This window comes from Schistocerca gregaria, chromosome 6, assembly GCF_023897955.1.
Source record: "Schistocerca gregaria isolate iqSchGreg1 chromosome 6, iqSchGreg1.2, whole genome shotgun sequence".
NCBI classification, from domain to species: domain Eukaryota; kingdom Metazoa; phylum Arthropoda; class Insecta; order Orthoptera; family Acrididae; genus Schistocerca; species Schistocerca gregaria.
In genome coordinates this window covers 108,929,477-108,951,666 of record NC_064925.1, presented here as the reverse complement: position 1 = coordinate 108,951,666, position 22,190 = coordinate 108,929,477, and the positions used below count along the sequence as shown (strand labels likewise).

Here is a 22,190-nt window from a genome sequence, read left to right as displayed (position 1 = left end):
ATTAAGATTGCACGTCTGCGTAATGCAAAATATCTCTGTCAAAAAATATCTCTGACTACATAAGACATAATGTACTTGCAAGCAAAATGCATCGGCAACTGTCAAATACACTGAAGCGCCAAAGAAGCTGGTATAGGTATGTGCATTCAAATACAGAGATGTGTAAACAGGCAGAATACGGCGGTGCGTTCGGCAACGCCTATGTAAGATAACATGTATCTGCCGCAGTTGTTAGATCGGTTATTGCTACTACAATGGCAGGTTATCAAGATTTGAGTGAGTTTGAACGTGGTGTTATAGTCGGCGCACGAGCGATGGGACACAGAATCTCCAAGGTAGCGATGAAGTGGGGATTTTCCCGTACGACCATTTCACAGGTGTATCGTGAAATCAGGACTCCTGCGAAACATCAAATCTCCGACTGCGCTGTGGCCGGAAAAAAATCCTGCAAGAACGGGACCAATGACGTAATCGATATGGGCTTTCGGAGCCGAAGTCCCACTAGTGTAACCTTGCTGGTTGCACGACACAAAGCTTTACGTCTCGCCTGTGCCTGTCAACACTGACATCGTACTGTTGATGACTGGAAACTTGTTCCCTGGTCGGACGAGTCTCTTTTCAAATTGTACCGAGCGGATGGACGTGTAAGGGAATGGAGACAACTTTATGAATCCATGGACGCTGAATGAAGTACGCATTAGGAGTGATTTAAAATTGAAAGATCACATAAAGTTGATCGTCGGTAAACCATATGCCTGACTGAGATTCATTGGAAGAATCCTAAGGAAATGCAATCCGAAAACAAAGGAAGTAGGTTGCAGTACGCTTGTTCGCCCACTGCTTGAATACTGCTCAACAGTGTGGGATCGGTAACAGATAGGGTTGATAGAAGAGATAGAAAAGATCCAACGGAGAGCAGCGCGCTTCGTTACAGGATCATTTAGTAATCGCGAAAGCGTTACAGAGATGATAGATAAACTCCAGCGGAAGACTCTGCAGGAGAGACGCTCAGTAGCTAGGTACGGGCTTTTGTTAAAGTTTCGAGAACATACCTTCACCGAAAGGTCAAGCAGTATATTGCTCCCTCCTACGTACATCTCGCGAAGAGACCATGAGGATAAAATCAGAGAGATTAGAGCCCACACAGAAGCAGACCGACAATCCTTCTTTCCACTAACAATGCGAGAATGGAATAGAAGGGAGAACCGATAGAGGTACTCAGGGTACCCTCCGCCACACACTATCAGGTGGCTTGCGGAGTATGGATGTAGATGTAGATGTCAGCTAGTGGAGGTTCTGTAATGGTATGGGTTCTGTGCAGTTGGAGTGACACGGGACCCCTGATAGGTCTAGATACGACTTCCACATGTGACATGTACGTGAACATCCTGCCTGATCGCCTGCATCCATTCATATTCATTGTGCATTCCTACCAACTTGGGCAATTCCAGCAGGAGAATGCGACACCCCAAACATTCAGACTTGCTACAGAGTGGTTCAAGAACTCTCTTCTGAGTTTAAACACTTCCGCAGGCCACCAGACTCCCCAGATATAAACATTAATTAGCAAATGTGGGATTCCTTGCAATGTGCTGTTCAGAAGAGATCTTCACCCCATCGTACTCTTACGGATTTATGGACAGCCCTATAGGGTTCGTGGCGTCAGTTCCTCCTGCACCAAGACTTTAGTCGAGTCCAGGCCACGTCGTGTTGCGCCATTTCTGGGTATTCGCGGGGGCCCTACACGATATTAGACAGGTGTACTAGTTTCTTTGGTTCTTCAGTGTATGACATGAAGTTTCTATAGAAGGTAAATGCATTGCTTATTTTAACAATGTAGTAAATAAAAGAAGTTACATTCCAAGATGTTTTGTGTAAGTCCTGCATCTAGATATAAGTATAATACGTGATAAAAATCTTATACTGCTTTTACACAGATGTAGAATTAAAATGATATACAAATGTAATGTCAAAAGTAACACCAGAAAAAGCCACAAATGCCTAAACAAGTTTGTCGTCAACCTATATAAAAACAACAAGGAATAAATTATTTAAAGCTAATTTTGTAAAAATATAAAGAAAATTTCATCATGAACTGAAATTTAGGATTGGGATTAGTGAAATTTCTATTTCTGGACCTAGTGAAAACAAGACTGAATCTTCCTTTGTTTTCTTTTGGTAGTGCCCTTGTCCCACATGTTGCGCAGGGTCGGCATGGTTAAGGTCAGATTTGGCATGGTTAATTTTAAGGGGTGGCTGGATGCCCTTCCTGTGGCCACCACGCACCTATCCGGATGGAACGAGTGTACCCCACCTGTCTGCGTCTAGTGTAAGCCGTGGAATAGTGCGAACATGTTGAAATGTCTGCAAGTCGTGTAACTGAGGCGGGAAATGGGGACCAGCCCGGTAATCACCTAGTAGGATGTGGAAAACCGCCTAAAACCACATCCAGGCTGGCCGGCACACCGGCCCTCGTCGTTAATCCGCTGGACGGATTCGATCTGGGGCTGGCGCGCCTACCCGAGAGCAGGAAGCAGCGCATTAGCGCTCTCAGCTAACTTGGTGGGTCAGAAAACGAGACCGAATATGGAAGATAAAGTCGGTAGACTGCGTAATAGATAAAACTATCGCACGTTTGGTGTTAAGAAGAGTGAATTCAATACACAGTTTGCATCTAATGATGCTGAAAAATTGTAAGAGGGTTGCTACAGTTTGTAGGAAATCTACTTTGTACAGAGAGAAGAAAGAACAAGAAATAATTTGCATCAATATCTGCAGCGACACTGCCTGGCCTCACCTTTGCTCCGGAACCCAGTGCAAGCAGAAGAAGGAGAAGATCTTGTCGAATGGCGCCAGCTGGTAGACGGGCGAGGCGTCGATGTTAGGGTCGGCAATGTCGAGGAGCTGGAAACTGAGGCCGGGGTGCGCCGCCCCGTACAGTTCCGCGGCGTGCTCCACCATGGCAGCCGACAAGTCTGTGCCCACCAGCTGCAAGAGCGATGCCGCTGTAAGGCGTCTCAGCGCTCATCATCCCTACCATGCGGTCCTACATTACTGGCGAGTAAAATATCTTTATGCATATGGACCTACAGTCTAAATATTACGGTTGTGGTATCGTCCAGAGATCGCGGCGCCACTTCAAAGTTGGCAACGTGAATCGATAACACAGCCATTACCGAGCGTTCGCTGCAATCCGCAACGATATATGGGAGGCGCTCCAGAGGACCTCGCCTCCTTCTCAGCAACAGCACTGCTCTCGCACTGGGGTCTATATAGAGCTGATCCAGGAAGGACTCGCCCAGTTAGAGATCCCAGCTACAGCAGACAAGACCATCGTCTAGGACCAAAGAGTAGTTAAAATTTCAGATGAACTTGTTCTGTAGCTAATGTTGAAAACTGTACTTCAAGAGAACAATTCCTTAATTAGTGCATCAAGTGAAGCTTTGTTGATCCAAGATAGTTGTAAACTTTCTACTACTCTTGTGACAAAGAAGTATGTCAAAGTTAATTAAACATTTTATTCATTTCTCTAATAAAGTGAGCTAACATTTCTTGTTTTCTAGTTTGGTGAGCCTACTCTTAGAGCAATCAAAGAACCTACGATTGTGGCCGGAAGAAAATAGTTTCGCCCGGTCACAACAACAGTAGTTAAAAGTTGAAGAAAATCAGTGCCTCCAACATAAGCAGTCGAAACAATATCTATCACGGAGGACTCTTCTAGGAGAAACGTTTTTATTCTCGTTGTCTTATACACATATGGGAGATGCAGTGTGCATAGAGAATCAATTTAACAGGATGTTGCTCTTAGTTTATATCTGTTGACCATCAAAGCCACCATCTAAACTGTAACTCCATTAAAGAAAATATAGAGAGAGCCAAAAGAATATGTAAAAAGTTGTTGTTGTTGTTGTCTTCAGTCCAGAGACTGGTTTGATGCAGCTCTCCATGCTACTCTATCCTGCGCAAGCTTCTTCATCACCCAGTACCTACTGCAACCTACATCCTTCTGAATCTGTTTAGTGTATTCATCTCCTGGTCTCCTTCTACGATCTTTACCCTGCACGCAGCCCTCCAATACTAAACTGGTGATCCGTTGATGCCTCAGAATATGCCCTACCAACCGATCCCTTGTTCTAGTTAAGTTGTGCCACAAACTTCTCTTCTCCCCAGTCCTATTCAGTACCTCCTCATTAGTTATGTGATCTACCCATCCAATCTTCAGCATTCTTCTGTAGCACCACATTTCGAAAGCTTCTATTCTTGTCTAAACTATCTATCGTCCACGCTTGACTTCCATACATGGCTACACTCAATACAAATACTTTCAGAAATGACTTCCTGACACTTAAATCTATACTCGATGTTAATAAATTTATCTTCTTCAGAAACGCTTTCCTTGCCATTGCCAGTCTACATATTATATCCTCTCTACTTCGACCATCATGAGTTATTTTGCTCCCCAAATAGAAAAACTCCGTTACTACTTTAAGTGTCTCATTTTCTTACCTAATTCCCTCAGCGTCAGCCTACTTAATTCGACTACATTCCATTATCCTCGTTTTGCTTTTGTTGATGTTCATCTTATACCCTCCTTTCAAGACACTGTCCATTCCGTTCAACTGCTCTTCCAAGTCCTTTGCTGTCTCTGATAGAATTACAATGTCATCGGCGAACCTCAAAGTTTTTATTTCTTCTCCATGGATTTTAATACCTACTCCAAACTTTTCTTTTTTTCCTTTGCTGCTTGCTCAATATACAGATTGAATAACATCGGGGATAGGCTACAGCACTGTCTCACTCCCTTCCCAACCACTGCTTCCCTTTCATGCCCCTCGACTCTTGTAACCGACATCTGGTTTCTGTACAAACTGTAAATAGCCTTTCGCTCCCTGTATTTTACCCCTGCCACCTTCAGAATTTGAAAGATAGTATTCCAGTCAACATTGTCAAAAGCTTTATCTAAGTCTACAAATGCTAGAAACGTAGGTTCGCCTTTCCTTAATCTATTTTCTAAGATAAGTTGTAGGGTCAGTATTGCCTCGCGTGTTCCAGCATTTCTACGGAACCAAACTGATCTTTCCCGAGATCGGCTTCTACCAGTTTTTCCAATCGTCTGTAAAGAATTCGTGTTAGTATTTTGCAGCCGTGGCTTATTAAACTGATAGTTCAGTAATTTCACATCTGTCAACACCTGATTTCTTTGGGATTGGAATTATTATATTCTTCTTGAAGTCTGAGGGCATTTCGTCTGTCTCATACATCTTGCTCACTGGATGGTAGTGCTTTGTTAGGCCTGGCTCTCCCGAGGCTGTCAGTAGTTCTAATGGAATGTTGTCTACTCCCGGGGTCTTGTTTCGACTTAGGTCTTTCAGTGCTATGCAAAAAGTAGGAAAAATATAAAAAGGTCACCATGGCGTAAATGTAGGAGCCTCGCCACATTCTCCTGAGTGAGCGGTAAGGTCGGACTGACGGTAAGCTAAGCGCCAGCGAAGAGTAGTCCTACTTGTGAAGGGAAGTGCCTCGACGACAAGAGTCGTACGAAGCTTTGAGCAGGTACTCGACCATGCAATGTTATTGCAACACGGGATGGCCACCATATTATGCGGATATCGGTAACTGACGTACGGCTTTGGTCAAAGTCTTGGCTCGAGTTATAGCACTGTGTATCTATCCGTGTCGGCGGTTCGCACACTCGTGCATTTGAGCCCCTTTTCACAGTCCGTCAATATCATTGTTGAGTGCAGCGAAGTTATTAGTGGCAGGATATAATGTTTTCTGGTGAGTCCTAATTCGAGGTCCGTAATATTAGATGCATACAGGTTGTCGACTATAGTGCACTGTTGAACGGCACAGCCGATAAATGTCAGATGTGACAGTACGGTGTACGAGTGGAAGCTGTAACCGGTCTCGACTCGTACATCCTCAGACTCCCTGAACATAAACATCCACACTAGGGAGGTATTAAGCCCGGGGTAGTGCGCACGTTCCATAAATTAATTACGCAGTTCAGAGTTCATTTGCAAGGGGCAAGGAACGAGGAAGACTTCTTCTAAAATCGGCAAGTACCTCTGTTTCCCTGGAGCCTGCTCACAGGACGTAACAAAGTTATTGCGTCCTTGGTCGGTAATTTGTTCGTCACACTCGCTTAGTAATCACATTTAGTACATGAGACTCACGCAGAGGAGATTCCACACTAACATAACCACGTTCTCGTTGAGGCCGTACTACAGCAAAGGCTGTGGTTATATTACGAGGGTCGCAGTGTACTGAAATCTGAATCGTTAAGTAATTCTACTAGTTTAAATATGCCATGCACCTGATACTTCACTGACATCTCTTCTTCGTGGTGTAGCAATTGTCATTGAAGGTGGTGAATTTTCTAAGACAATAAGTGATTATGAATCTGATTGCAAGTGTAACAGATTATGTCGTTAATGAAAGGCGAACGAAAGTAAACGTTTTTCATCCACTTTGCGTTGTAAAGATGTAGGACGGCTGCCTCAGTTACTCAAGGCGAATTACAGACTGCAATTTCTCTGCATACATCTTTTATTTCAGGATTTGAAATCACCAACAAACTATGAGAAACAAAAGGTCAAATACAGATTTTTTTCCCCTTGTGACCGTGTCTTTTTCATCCATCTTTTATGACAAAGTAACGTGAGTGAATCGCTGTCCTCTGTAGGTGTCTTGTACATCAAAGCTTTCACTCTCCCCTACGAGCTGTTGTTAGCATGTGAGAGTTTGGTCTTGGTTTCGGTATGATTTTATGTTGCAGTGACGCGACGGTTATTGGAATATTGGGGCGCCGTTTTCCTGACGAGAGACATTCACACAGTACTTGTGCTGATCTTCGTCGTGAGCATGCTACGGATGGACGGCAGATTTGAGAATATCGGAATTTTAGGGTGGCGTGACTGGCAACTTCAGTAGTGCTCCTTCGCCTAGAGTGCGTGCTATGAGTACAGATGCCGTATTTGTGTCGTAGTTGTTCCAGGAGTACTGCATCAGATTTGGTGTCGGATCTGAAGTCACTTAATTTCGCTGCTGCTATGGAATTTCTGAAGTACTTTCAGCAGCAAAATAGTAATGGTGCGGCCTTCCAAATACACGTCTTACTGTCAGATGCGACCTATTTTACGGTTGCTAGTTATTTTAGCAATTAGAATAGCAAGGTCTGGAACTATGTTGGTGTTAGAGCTCACTAAAAAAACTTTTCGTAATACATATGTATTTATATATATTTATTTATATTATTTATAGTTATATTATTTATTTACATGTATACAAAGAGTATAGAACAATCTTTATGTTTAACAGCTATAAAATAAAAGCCCACTTATGGTCCTGCAACTGCAGTGAAACATGTCTGTGATAAAATACAAACTGTGTTTCGCTAAAGGCATACAAATACATATGAATTGTTAAAGCAAACATGGACAAAAGAGCTTCAACCCCAAGGTGATTACTTTTCGTAATATTTAACCTGGAGTGATTAGTAATAATCTGGCGTCTGTATGCGTGACGGTAGGGCAACACGAAGCAACTTACCATCAGTTTCTGGGTACAAGACTTACACGATTGCTGGGAACGGTACCGTTGTGTAGAGCAATCTGTCGTCTTTGGCGAGTTTTGTTACGAAGCAAAGGATCCGTTGGGTGCATGGACTGTGAGTTGGCGTTTTGGCGTTTTTCCCTGACGTATATTCCTCCATTTACAGTCAAAGTTTGCTGATTACCGAAATCAGTAATTCATTACATGGCGTGAAACGGTGTGCTGTCAAGCATGAAAGACGGTATTGCTGGCACTAATCGTGTTAAAATCAGAAGCCGAGCACGTGAAGTTTCTTACAAGTCTCCTGATTTGTGCATTATATTTAGGAAGCTCGTGGAAAAAAAGCCATTTTCAGAAATGGCTGATTCTCAGCTACAAGGGGGATTATAAATGAGTTGTTGATAAAGTGCTTTACAGCCAAAATGGAAGACACTGAGAGAGCACGTGCTATGGAAATTAACATAGAAAAAAATAAAGATTATGATAAATCCAGATATGGTGTGACCTAAATTGTAGAAGACGACTCAATCTGTAAGACGTTAAACAATTCATATATCTGGGAAGTCTCCTATTAAATGAGGCTCACTGTACCAATAAAATTGAATGTTGACTTGCCATCGTCAAAAAAGAGGAGCTCGGTTGAGTAGAACGAGACTAGATACAAATAAAACATTGAGTAGACACAAGAAGAGCTGAGTATATTGACGAATTACAGCTAAAGAAAAAATATTGGCAGCTGAAGGAGGAGGGTGACGTCAGATATAAGTGGAAATATCCAATGTTCAGAAACAATGAAGGAATAAATGAACGAGGCATATCTTCAACGAACGTACCTGAGGACGGAACATGAATATTAGCAACAATGAGGTAAAAGATCAATAGGAACTGCCTGCTAAAACATTGCTAAAGCTCTGTTTCGAGAGGCTGTTGCAACTTTGATCATGAATTTCTTACCTTTTTTTGCATTTTTGCAAACAAATTTACGTTGACCATTAATCGATGTGTCGCTCACGCCGACGTAGGGAAAAAAGTGATCGAAGTTTGCAAAAATTTATTGACCAAGGAAACGAACGTTTGCTTTGACGATAATAACAAAATGACAGTGTCTCATAGGTATGAAGACTTGATAGCATGGTGATTCAAGAGTCTGACAAAGTAACACAATTAGGATCTTCATAGAGAAATACATTTGTATGGAAAATATTCTAAGTCCGATGAAGCTGTCCTGGATAACACCAGCGTAGGAAGAGACAAGTCTGTCCTTGATACCGTCTGATTGCCCCAAGAGAAACAACGACGAATGCTAACTACGGTGGTGACGGTCCCTACGATGGACTTCGAGAGTCTCCTAAGACGATGGTGTGAGTAGCACCCACGTAGAGGCTAGGAGAGGCTCTCAAAATCGAAAGAACTGTCCTGTGCAACTCTGGCTCCGACCTTTATAGTGGCCGGTGGCGGAATACCTGCAGCACATTGTTCTGGTCACATGAGTGGCGGACGCGAATATGTTCCTTGGAAGTGACGGCCTCTGATAGCGCTCGTATCGCCTGTTAATGTCCGTACGTCAATGCTACAGAGCGGGTTCATGACGCCGAGGCGTGCGGGCGCCATTGAGGCTGCGAACGTGCCCTTTGTATACGAATCTGCCGTTTTGCGTAGACCTCAGGTATAGCCGATATAAAGGGAACACCATGTTTGGTTAGTAGTCTCTGCCGTAAGAATAAGGCAAGTAAAGTCAAATTACCCGATTCTATTAACAGTACAGTTGTTTCACAGCAGAATGTCAGTATCTTACATTGTTCCGACATTATCATACACCATAAATTCAGTGATTAATGTTTATTATGTTTGGAGATACCCAACATATTGAAATCAGTAGTTGTCCGTGGTTAGGTGCAGATGAAGAAATGATCTACACGTAGAACTACACTACTGGCCATTAAAATTGCTACACCACCAAGATGACGTGCTACAGACGCGAAATTTAACCGACAGGAAGAGGATGCTGTGATATGCAAATGATTAGCTTTTCAGAGCATTCACACAAGGTTGGCCCCGGTGGCGACACCTACAACGTTCTGACACGAGGACAGTTTCCAACCGGTTTCTCTTGCACAAACAGCAGTTGACCGGCGTTGTCTGGTAAAACATTGTTGTGATGCCTCGTGTAAGGAGGAGAAATGCGTACCATCACTTTTTCGACTTTGATAAAGGTCGAATTGTAGCCTATCGCTATTGCGTTTTATCTTATCGTGGCATTGCTGTTCGCGTTGGTCGAGATCCAATGACTGTTAGCAGAATATGCAATCGGTGGGTTCAGGAGGGTAATACGGAACGCCATGCTGCATCCCAACGGCCACGTATCAGTAGCAGTCGAGATGACAGGCATCTTATCCACATGGGTGTAACGGATCGTGCAGCCACGTCTCGATCCCTGAGTCAACAGATGGGGACGTTTGCTAGACAATAACCATCTGCACGAACAGTTCGACGACGTTTGTAGCATCATGGACTATCAGCTCGGAGACCGTGGCTGCGGTTACCCTTGACGCTGCATCACAGACAGGAGCGCCTGAGATGGTGTACTCAACGACGAACCTGGGTGCACGAATGGCAAAAGGACATTTTTTTCGGATGAATCCAGGTTCTGTTTACAGGATCATGATGGTCGCATCCGTGTTTAGTGACATCGCGGTGAACGCATATTGGAAGCGTGTATTCGTCATCGCCATACTGGCGTATCACCCGGCGTGATGGTATGGGGTGCCATTGGTTACACGTCTCGGTCACCTCTTGTTCGCATTGACAGCACTTTGAACAGTGGACGTTACATTTCAGATGTGTTACAACCCGTGGTTGTACCCTTCATTCGATCCCTGCGAAACCCTACATTTCAGCAGAATAATGCACGACCGCATGTTGCAGGTCCTGTACGGGCCTTTCTGGATACAGAAAATGTTCGACTGCTGCCCTGTCCACCACAGCAATTGAAAACGTCTGGTGAATGGTGTCCGAACAACTGGCTCGACACAATACGCTAGTCACTACTCTTGATGAACCGTTGTATCGTTTTGAAGCTACATGGGCAGCTGTACCTGTACACACCATCCAAGCTCTGTTTGACTCACTGCCCAGGCGTATCACTGCCGTTATTACGGTCAGAGGTGATTGTTCTGGGTACTGATTTATCAGTATCTATGCACCCAAATTGCTTGAAAATGTAATCACATGTCAGTTCTAGTATAATATATTTGTCCAATGAATACCCGTTTATCATCTACATTCCTTCCTGGTATAGCAATTTTAATGGCCAGTAGTGTATATTGCAAATGTGAGAATGTGAGTCAAGTGCTTGCAGAAGAGTGTCTTAACGTATCCATTTAACGAGTGGAGTTTTCTTCTGTGTGAATGAACTCCGTTGTGGAAGGGGAGGAGAAGGAAGAAACCCATTGAGATATTGGGCTGTTGGACCTGGAGGATTCATACTGCTGGAGATAAACTCATTGGAGTTCAGAGGAAAGGAGAAGTCTGCGATGCGAACCTGGGTGTGTGGAGGCAGCCTGGGCAGCAGCAGGTCGACGGTGACGTCTCCGGCGCCGCAGCCCACGTCGAGCACTCGCAGGGGCGGCGCCGGCCACCGCAGCGCCGGCCACGCCGCCTCCAGCGCCGCAGACGCCTCCCACCGCTGGAGCCCGTTGGACCGCGAGTACAGCTCCGCCTTGTCCATTGCGACTGCCCCACGAGAGACTACAGGGAAAGCCAGAAAATAACTGTTTATATTCTCGCCAGCCTTGATATAGAGACGAATTGGAGGTAAAACCTTATGAGGAGCCATCAATATCGTTGAAACGTGTATCGGTAGCAACTATAGCAATGTAATGGCAGGTAGTGGTGGCGGGTAGGAACGTGATGGACATTCTGGATCAAGTAACTTCCTGGCAGATTAAAACTGTGTGCTTGACCGAGTCTCAAACTCGGAACCTTTGTCTTTTGCGGGCAATTGCGCTACGAACTGAGCGACCCAAGCACGATTCGCACCTCGTCTTCACAGATTCAATTCCGCCAGTATCTCGTCTCCTTCCTTCCAAGCTTCACAGGAGCTCTCCTGCAAACCATGCAGCTGTGAATTTTGGAATGTAGGAGACGAGATACTCGCAGAATTGAAGCTGCGAGGACGGGGTGCGAATCGTGCTTGGGTAGCTCAGTTGGTAGAGCACTTGCTCGCGAAAGGCAAAGGTCCGGAGTTCGAGTCTCGGTCCGGCACACAGTTTTAATCTGCCAGGACGTTTCATATCAGCGCACACTCCGCTGCACAGTGAAACTTTCATCCTGGATTCTGGATCAAATTTGAGCTTCGACTGTCAGCTTACCTTTATTCACGGGCAGGGCAAATGCATGACGGTATCACACCCTACTTCACTCCTAAACATTCGATAGCTACATAACTTCCCTCCCTATACCCCTCCCACTCCCCCCCCCCCCCCCTCTGCCCCTTCATCGCCTCTCCCTCTTTCGCCTACAGTTCTCTTTCTAAACGACATCCCTTTGCTGGGACGAGGCCAGTCAGAGAGCTTCTAAGCCAATTGTGCCATTCATATTGATTGCTCTCAAACAAAGCTCGTGTATCACAGCCGTAGCAGCTCATGCCATATTTTCTTTAGTCTCCAACCTGTTTCTAAGGCTAGCTTAAGTATTAATTGAAACATGAGATTGGACGAGCTAATACGGCACTAAAATATCGAGCTGTTATTAAGAGGGCTAAATATGTGTAACACAATTGGTGTAGAATCTCTTTGATGTGTATTGCCAAGAAATGGACATGGCTTACGAATGGAGTGGGGTAAGGGGAGAAGGGAAATTGATGTCCAGGACGGGAGGGAAGGCATTTGCCTATTGAAGAGAGTCTGCCTTAGGAGAAGGGTGAATCATGATGACGTGATGCGTTTGCCCCTGTATTTACACATTTGGTCCAGAATGCATACAAACTAGTGTGAGATGTGATCAACCTGAATTTTTGGAGATAAATACTTCCTGTGTAGAGGCACATACATACAAACATATAATAAGCTATTCAACACTAAGTTTTCAGTTTCTGCTTTAGAAACACCTTTCTGTTTCTGTTGCTCACGTACAGTTTGTCCCTTCTAACAGTCGTCAGGCGCTTTTTCTCTGGTATTCCGGCAGATATTTGCAATAACTGGATTTATCTCAAACATATACTGGTCATTACATTTTTCATGCAATACTCAGTGTCAACGGAAACAGTCAACTTGTTTTCCATGTTAAAAAAAATCAAAACGTAACTTAATGTTCCCATTCGATAGAGACAATCCAAATTAGTCTAGTGCAATATTCGTTTTATCGATATTTTTTAATGCGGACAGTGAAACACGAAGAATAATCAGTACCCAAGCCAGTGGTGGATTTACATATAGGCCCTCTAGGCACGGTCCTAGGGGCGGCATCTTAAGGGGGTACTCATTTTAACCATTTACGTTTTAAAATTACTGCGCTTAGAAACGACAAAATTTTTTAAAACGGTTAAGGTACTGGCTAGTTTAAATAAGCCTTAAGAACGAAATTCAAAAATACAAGCTTGGAAATGGTGACTGAATCGAAATTTAACGTTGGGTTTCTGTCTGGTATCATCTTCATGATTGTTCAAAATAATTTGAAGTAAGCTGTAAGCAATCTACAATACAATGTTTGAAATGTTATTATTCCGAGAATTTTGTCGCCTGCTGCTTAACCCTACCATATTTTCTTCGTGAAAATACCGGGACCCCTGAAAAGCTGTGATAAACTAATCAGCAGTCTCTTAAATACTGTAACATGTGTGAGCCTCAGTATGTAAAGCCCAATTCTACTTAAATTTCTTGTAGAAATTACAAGGAAGTTTCAAGTCAACCTTCCATTACTGTAATTAATGTGAAAGCTCTGTGGTCTTCAATATCTGAGCTTTGGTTTAATGACACCCGTTTAACAAAACATGTTGATCCAGGGAATGTTTTATATTTTTATATATATGTTTATACGAAAGGAACATAAGTAGAATATCTAATAATGAGTGAAATATGCTTCACAAGAGTTTAAAAATTTTGTTTATTTACTTTTTTGGCGAAAAAAGAAGATGTATCAAACTTTCGTTTGTCTGGTTTATTGTGCTGCAGCCTGCACGATATCAAAGTTCCCACTGTGTACAATCTAATAGTAAGGGGCATTGGAAATTTTATATTAAACTACTTAACTAAGCTTTTTTTCTTCGAGTAAAGGTTATTTTTATTTTATGTTGGAACTAAAGCTGCATTTGCGCGTAGACACAACAGCAGTGTTCACACACCGTATCAACTGCCATCAAGACTACTTAAACTTTATAGTCTTCTGTGCCCATTGAAACCGCTAAAATGTTATAAGAATAAACTCACTGCAAGAAGTTGCAAAAATTATTTGCTTTTTAAATTAGAAAGACATTGTCAAGAATATTCAGAAAATATTTGCGTCCCAGCTAAAATTTGCGTCCCAGAAGCCAAAAAAAGGACTGGTCGTTTCTTTACGAGACGAATTCTAGCCGGCAGGTGTGCTTCTACTGTTCGCTGACAATAGAGAAATAGGCGACAGTGAAATTACAGTAAATTATTCTGCATTGTCATTCTTTCACAGCACAGTTACGCCGAGTAAACCGAGTTGGTCAGTTCATCGCTCCGTGTTTAAAGGAAAAATCTTTGTGCTCGTGAGCCGTGCTGAAAGTAAGAAGCTTTGTCCTCATTTGTGGTGTAGTATGACTGGAACTGGATACAGTCTTCTTTCTTTCCTTTTACAATGTTTTTCTTTTGTTTTGACTGTTGGTTGACAATTCTGTAAGTGTCTTAACATGAATAACAGTGAAAAAAGCAAACGTGCAAAATTAAGTGGGGCGGAATTTCGGAAATAAACGAAGGAAAGCCGAGAACGAGAAGCATTCTTTTGAAGTCCCTTCATACAGTCACTGTGCCAGGTGAACTCCTGGTAGCACTTTGCAACCGACGCGTGATTTCTTCTACTGATTTCATGTCCGTATACTTTTGATCAGATAGAGCATAGGCAGAGTTCAAGAGCCGGCAGTAAAACGCGTTACCAAAGTTAAAGGTCTCTGAGAGGTTAGCAGGTGCACGTGGGAGTTGTCTAAAGTACAGTCTGCCGTCGTGTGCATGTGTTATCTTGCTGAAGCACGTCATCTGCGCTGTGTGTCCGCCTACCTGTCTGAACTTGGACGTTGTAAAGTTGCCGATATTAGGTAACTGAAACTATTGTATATGTCCATTTCTTAAATATTTGATAAAACCTTGCAGCGTCCCTTTGCAAATAAGATGAGGCTTTCTTCCCAGAGCATTAAAACAATGGGTTATTTCAATGCCATTTAAGCAGTTTGAAAAGTACCTTAAGTAAAAAACTTCTTTTCTCTTTTTCAAAGTGACGAGAATATCAGGTTGTCCACTGCCAAAAATATTGAGAAAATTTTTTGCTTTGTAACTGATGATTGATATTTGGTGCCGAAGATAACGTGAAACTTCTCTGCTTACACCAAGAAAAAAGATGTAGATCTCATTCTACTGGTAAATACAAACACATTTTGTATTTTGCTTTGTTTAAAAACGTTGAGAAGATGCTGCAGTGTAACTGAGGATGAGTGCTTAGTAGAAGCCAAATTAACACTACTTTGAAAATTATAGTTCAACCTGGAATGTAGAGTATCTTTAACCTTTTATTCATTTCTCTAAATTCTAGTGAAACTATGGCCAGTATTTTATATAGTCAAACATTTCAGTCCAATATCCTGAAGGCAAGACCATTTTAGCTTCAAATAACATCAGTAATTGAAGTAGCATGAGAAATACAAGCTGCCTTCGCTACTAAGGTGCATCGTCCTTCTCACACGATATGTCCACGACCATCTGTTATCACAAAGGATTTTGACGATCTTCACAAAACAGACTTAGCAGGCGATGATTCCTTATTCCACATGGAATTCTGACTGTAAATCTTTATCAGCAGTGATCAATGTTTACTCCATAAAACGCATGGGTTGCTACTACGAATTCTAAACGTTGTACAAAAGAAGCAGATGTACTTAAAAATGTATATACCGAAAAAATGACGAATATCATCACATTTACAAAGGCTGATGTAGAAGAGGAATTTTACAATGCTACTTTAAAAAAAATGCAATATATCAAATTTAATCATTACTGAAGTTTTTCAAATATGATAGCTCCCATGGTTGATCGCTTCAACGAAACTCTTAAGTATACAGTATTCAGAGTTATTAATATGGATTAATATTGTACAAGGTTTGAAACGAGAAAAAAGTCGCACAGAACACAGGACAATAAAACGAAAACCACCTGGTGTAAACAATAATAGCCCTTGATCTTCTGCATATAAGAAGACGAAAATGACTGAATCCCATCTACTTATATTAAAAGCGGGAGATTTCATTGGTGCTGTCGAACAGAAGACTGTTTTGAAAAACATTATACTGAAAACTGGTCTACACATATATTCAGCTTTTGTAAAGTCAAAAACTTGTAAAGTTAAAGAAACTAATCGGAGATCATATCTATTTGAAGGTTACAAATCTCAGCCTGCAGCAGACGCTTTCTGTGCAGCAGCTCTCAAGAAAGTGAATTATCCATCAACCTGTGTTGCTGATAAAATCGCTCATAACAAAAATTGCAAAGTTTTGGTAATCCAGCGATGATCATAAGAACTGGATTTCTTTGCAAAAGTTTGAAATAACGAAGATACCCATTTAACATGTTATGTACAGACACATTCGTGTGTGTGTGTGTGTGTGTGTGTGTGTGTGTGTGTGTGTGTTTCTGACGATGCCGTGTGGGTTCGGCGAATGCTAAGAAAGCAGCCCGTCGTTCTCCTGCCAGCGAACTAGATGGTGCGGTGCTTAGTATGATGGACTCGCATTCGGGAGGACGACTGTTCAAATCCCCCGTCCGGCAATCCGGATTTAGGTTAACCGTGATTTCCCTAAACAACTCTAAGAAAATGCGAGGATTTTTTATTCGAAAAAGACACAACTGATTTCCTTTCTCATCCTTTCGTAATCTGAGCTTGTGCTCCGTCTCTAATGTCCGCGATACCGACGGGACACTGAACTATCATCTTCGCTCCTTCCTGTCCTCGCAGCCATAAGCCTGGAAGTAGGCAACCCGGAATCATAGTTCCTACTGCCTATTCTATACAAATAACTGTTATGAATTTTTTTTTTGTCATGAATAAACTCTGTCTTTGATTTTCCTCTACTCTGGTGTTATAGTCCGACTTTCTGGATCACAAGTAGATTTAATAATGTGATTTTTCACCGTTCGGTACAAATCTAATCGAAGTGACGTTCAGCTGATGATCTGAACAAACACACCTCCATTTGACCGTGACATTACCGTACATTCGCTTGTGTTCCGTTGAATTTCAGCGTGATTCGACCTTAAGGTCCTGTAAGTGATGCATTGTGGAAATTGGAGAGCACAAAGAAAGTATGTCCGTATGACAAAACACCTATGCAACACTGCCCTTGTAGCACGTTTTCGTGAACCGGAAAGAAAGGTTGCAAATTTATCCATGACTTGAAATGAACGAGTAGCTAGTTTGGGATACTTCGAGTTTCACAGTTTGGGCGTTCAGGTCACCAATGCGTTTTCTAACAATTTCCAAGATACGTCACAGATATTTGTGGGAACGCTGAACATCTTCAGGTGTCTCTATGTTACGCCTGTCCACGATCGGGGGAAATGCTCCATTGCTCAACAAAGGCGTGAAAGTATTCGAAATACGATAGATATTTGCACACATACTTCTTTTCATTAACTTCAATTTAAATGTTAGATATTTCCTTTAGATTCTAGAGAATAGGAGAGACACCATTAGTTAGAAAGTGTATCGTAAGTTACATGTTCGTTAAGGTTGCAGTGCACAAATGAGAATGTGATCTCGTCAAGTACATAATACTTCGCAGCCATGCAGTTAGAGTTAAAAATGGTTCAAATGGCTCTGAGCACTATGGGACTTAACTGCTGAGGTCATCAGTCGCCTAGAACTTAGAACTACTTAAACCTAACTAACCTAAGGACATCACACACATCCATGCCCGGGGCAGGATTCGAACCTGCGACTGTTGCGGTCGTGCGGATCCAGACTGTAGCGCCTAGAACCGCTCGGCCACTCCGGCCGGCTTAGGGTTAAAGAGGTCGGAAATTACATTAACGAAATCAGTTGTTGAGCGCTAGTTCGAACGTCCCGCAGATGTCCCGGGTTCTTTAATATCGTATAACAAAATTAAGACCGTTTAAATGCAACTAGGAGAAATTTCTTTCTTGCCTTATGAATCATCCAGCACAGTCATGGTAAGTTTAAATACTCTGCAGTCACTCTATCCTTGTGCGTTTTGAATGCTATGAGAGTAACTATAAACATTATATTAACGATCATGAGATGGTGTCATTGACATGTTTCATCACTGTAGATATTTCCTATTTTTGAACCAATGAACTGGCCAAGTAGTTTGCCTACAGTGAGTGTTTAAACAAACTGTGTTAAAAAAAGGATATTTCACGTGATTTTTTCATTGTATGATTTACGATTTTTGTAAGGAGAAAATCATTTACTTTCAGAAAAAGTTTTTAGAATTGGTTTGTGGAATTTTTCTTAATCGTGCTTCCGTCAGCCTGACTATCGATCCAATTCGGTTGCTGTTTCAAAAAACATCGATTCTCTGTGTGTACCACGACTGGAGATGATTGGCCATTGACTTATCGTGAGACAGAGGGCTGCAGTGCATTAAAAATAGAACGAATATTTAACTGTGCAAAAGGACCTGTTCCCGACAGATCCCACAAAGGTCTAGCGAAGTTCAGTAACAACTCATATGAACTGGTTTAAAGAACTCATAAAACAATTCGACTGGGATAATGAAGAACCCGTGTACAATACACTAACAGAGGACATTACATGAATGTATTCGTACCAGCGTGAAACTAAGTAGAAGTTAACTAGTAATTCTCCGATTCCATTGAACTCTCATGTATAAAACGGCTTAAAATTTCTGATTACTTTACAAATAAGTTAATGTGTTACACATTCGACATTATGCAAAAAAGTGAAAAAAGTTAAGAAAACGTTTAAGATTATGCTTAAAGTTTATACTGGATTATTTGTGTTGTGGTATGAGCATCCATATACATCTACATCTACGTGACTACTCTGCAATTCACGCGAAAGTCTTAAAAATATCTCTCTACCGTTCACGCCAAAGTCTTAAAAATATCTCTCAGCGATAAAATATTTACGCATTCAGGGGAGAAAATTGGCAACTGAAAATCTAGTGTTTCATGCATCGCAAAGTGTATGACGTCATATTTCCTGAACTACGTGTGGTACAGTGATATAAATTTGCAGGCACATTCATTGGTATATTCGGATAATGTCTGCAAACTGTGTGGTGAATATAGCTGGTAGCACCCAAGTAATAAATCAAAACGCCATGTCCGATTCTGTTTTACTGCATAAACAGCAAAAATGCATTAAGCGATAAACTTTTGTTTGTTTCATCATTTTGTGGGTGTGCCAGCAAGAAAAAGTTTCGTGACGGAATGAAATTATGTGTAAAATGTTTCCAAGTCACTCAATACTCTCATTCACAGAGTCTGGATGAATATAGTCTGGGTATTCGCGCACTTTGATTTGCTATGCTTCAAGAAATATACATAGTTTGTGACTTTAATACCTAACTTTAATACCTGTCTTTCTGTGCGAAGCCTTTAACATAAGATTATCCCTCTTAATGAGTAGGTTGTGACGCCATTTTAAATTTTTAAAATCGGTTAATAATTATATGAAATATTGAAAATCACGTTTTTGTTGCCTCTAGAGGCGTTTAGTCAGGCAACCTCTAACTGGAACTGCGCCCCATTGATTAGAATGGACATGTCGCGACCATTGCTTTGTACCGTCAAAAAACGGCTTTGGTGGAACAATTTGCTTCCCGTAAATCATAGATAAAATTAAGAAAAACAAACGAAAATACCATATCGTTCTGCACAGTGAAAATGCCAGTTCTCAGACAGTACATCATACAATCGATCATTTACGACGTATAACATCGAACTAATGCCTCATTTTTCGTATTCACGAAATATATCACATGACGCCTTTTTTCCCCTTATGCAAAACAAACCAATCATGAACGGCAGGTTTCATCACCTCAAGAAACTGATGGGTCTCTCTAAACACATGTTTTTGAGGAATCAGCATTAGTGGTGAAAAGCATTTCCGAAGTTGGTTTGCATGCACGGTGAACATCAAAAAGAAAAAGAGTTGTACCGAAAAGTGTTTCTCTTCATTGCTTTTGTAGAAATTAAAACATGCGGCCCTTGCATTCTCTCATGCAAAATTTTCCATTAAGACTATTACACTATCGTATGAGGAACTAGTGTAGTGATGCGACTTGTAACAGTAAGTAACAGAGTAAAGTAATTCCTTGTAATTCGGTTGCCACATTGGAAGATCGTCTTATCGTTGTCTGTGAAGTGTTTATGACATCTCCGAACTGTTGAACCGACACCAGCGCTTTGTTCACCAGGTACATTGTAAGCCACGAAACTAAAATATAATTATGCGGTAACGCATCGCCTTTCTTCACGAACAACCCTTTGAGAAGAGGCTATCTGTTGCAGATTTATTTGTATACAGTCTAAAATTGTTACGAAATCTGTACCTATATTTTCCGTCGGTCCTAGACAGAACAAAAAAATCATATTAAATAGAAATCACTTTCCTGACATTCTGCAAATATTATTTATTTGAATTAAAAGGAAGGTCAGCGTTAGCGCTAATATTGATGGTTTATTAATAGCAAAACCGATTTTCAATAACATAGTGATCATCTTCAGTGCTTGGTGTACAAACTAAACTCATAGGCGCTGGTGTCAAGTTATCAGTAACCAAAACTGAGAAACGATCAGCATTAGAGGTGGAAAGCATTTCCGAAATTGGTTAGCAAGCACGGTGAACATCAAAAAGTCAAAGAGTTGCACAGAAAAGTGTTTCCTTCCATTGTTTTTATAGAAATTAAAAATTGTGTTTGAAAATCGATTTTGCTATCAGTAAACCATCAATATTACGGCCAACGCTGACCTTCCTTTTAATTTAACATATATGGTCGTTGTGCAAACAGCACTCCATGGAGTCGCCAATCAACAACAATTATTTATTTGATCACGAACAACCTATCGGCTTCTTAGGTCATCGTTCGTGCTCAACTAAATATTATTTCTCAGAACTTCAGGCAGGTGTCTACCTTTTAATGTTAATGGTGAGTCATTGTTACGAACCTCCACTAATCGTTATTGTCAACATTGCACATCTAAAAGATTTAAATGAAAAGACTACCTTAACAGTGACAGTAGGACAGGCTACTCTTAGCAAGAACAAAATACAAGTGTGTCACTGTATGAAATGTGTTTTATATAAACGTTGGAAACGAAACACAGTGGTTGTCGTGTGTTTGGCGCATTGCTGAACGAAATGTAAGTACATTTCTCTCTTAGTCACTAGTATTTATCTCTTGTACACAATTTTTAAATACAGTTCGTGATGAAAGCAAGGATCCCGAGTTCGAGTCTCGGTCCGACACACAGTTTTAATTTATCAGGAAGTTTCAGTTTGTAAATAGTACCTTAAGGTTTCAGATAACTGATTCTGGCTGTTACATATCTTTGTAACAGTACAGAATTTAGTAGCTCACTGAATCCAATTTATCTTCACAGTATTATTAAGATCAGCGATAGACGGTACACTGCTGTCTTTAATGATGAAAATCATGTACAGTTATAAAAACATTTGGGCGTCAGGTTCGTCACACGTTCGCGTGTAATATCTGCAGTGACTGATAATCTACCAGGAGGTCTTTGATTCGATTCCCAGACTCTGCTGCGAGATGACTAACATACGCTTTCGGCTTGTGTGGTTGAGGTTTCACAAAAACTGTTGATGACAGCTCACGTAACACGGTTACCGAGTAGACAAGCTGTGGGCTATTTACCTTTGGGCGAGACGGGCAGAGCCGGAGGAGTGATGTGTGGGAGCGACCGGTCGGTCCTCAGAAGCGGGCGGAGCGGTCACAGTGCGACGCGAGTGCCACCGTGTGGCCACTGCCGGCATTTATATAGGTCCAGCAGCTTGGGCCGCGGGCCTATTTCGAAGCCTCCCCTTCACTGCGGACGCCACCCGCTCCTCCTCCCGGCTGGCTCTCGGTACCGTGAGTTTTCTTGACCCCCACTCCGGCATCATCGGTGGAGATAACCCCGGGTACTCAGGAAACGCTCCTGGAGGCAATGTATGCGGCTGCGACAAGCGACGCCCGGTTATTCCAGCGCGGGCGACCTTCACAGCTACCTGCCGACTCGGACTGTCTTCTTCCGTTGCGCCTTACCGTCTCTTGTTCATTCAGGCGCTCTTTGGTTCACTGCGATTCCCAAGCGTGTTCGGCAGTGGAACGTCCACGCCGTTCTATACTGACCTCTATCCTGCACACTCTCTTCTACATCTAAATCTACATCTACATACATACTCCGCAAGCCACTATCCAG

The 22,190-nt window shown here is 42.0% G+C and overlaps 1 protein-coding gene across 1 annotated transcript in view; it reads right to left on the bottom strand.

Moving 5' to 3' along the window:
* LOC126278613 (juvenile hormone acid O-methyltransferase-like) overlaps positions 1 to 21,717 on the bottom strand; it is a 45,528-nt gene extending 23,811 nt beyond the window's left edge. Inside the window, exons 1-3 of the mRNA XM_049978855.1 lie at positions 21,644 to 21,717; positions 11,096 to 11,301; positions 2,798 to 2,988 (exon numbers count right to left, since the gene is read on the bottom strand). Of these exons, the coding sequence (XP_049834812.1) occupies positions 2,798 to 2,988; positions 11,096 to 11,281 (377 nt within the window). The 5' untranslated portion in view covers positions 11,282 to 11,301; positions 21,644 to 21,717. The remainder of the gene's footprint in view (positions 1 to 2,797; positions 2,989 to 11,095; positions 11,302 to 21,643) is intronic.
* Positions 21,718 to 22,190: the final 473 nt, after the last annotated feature.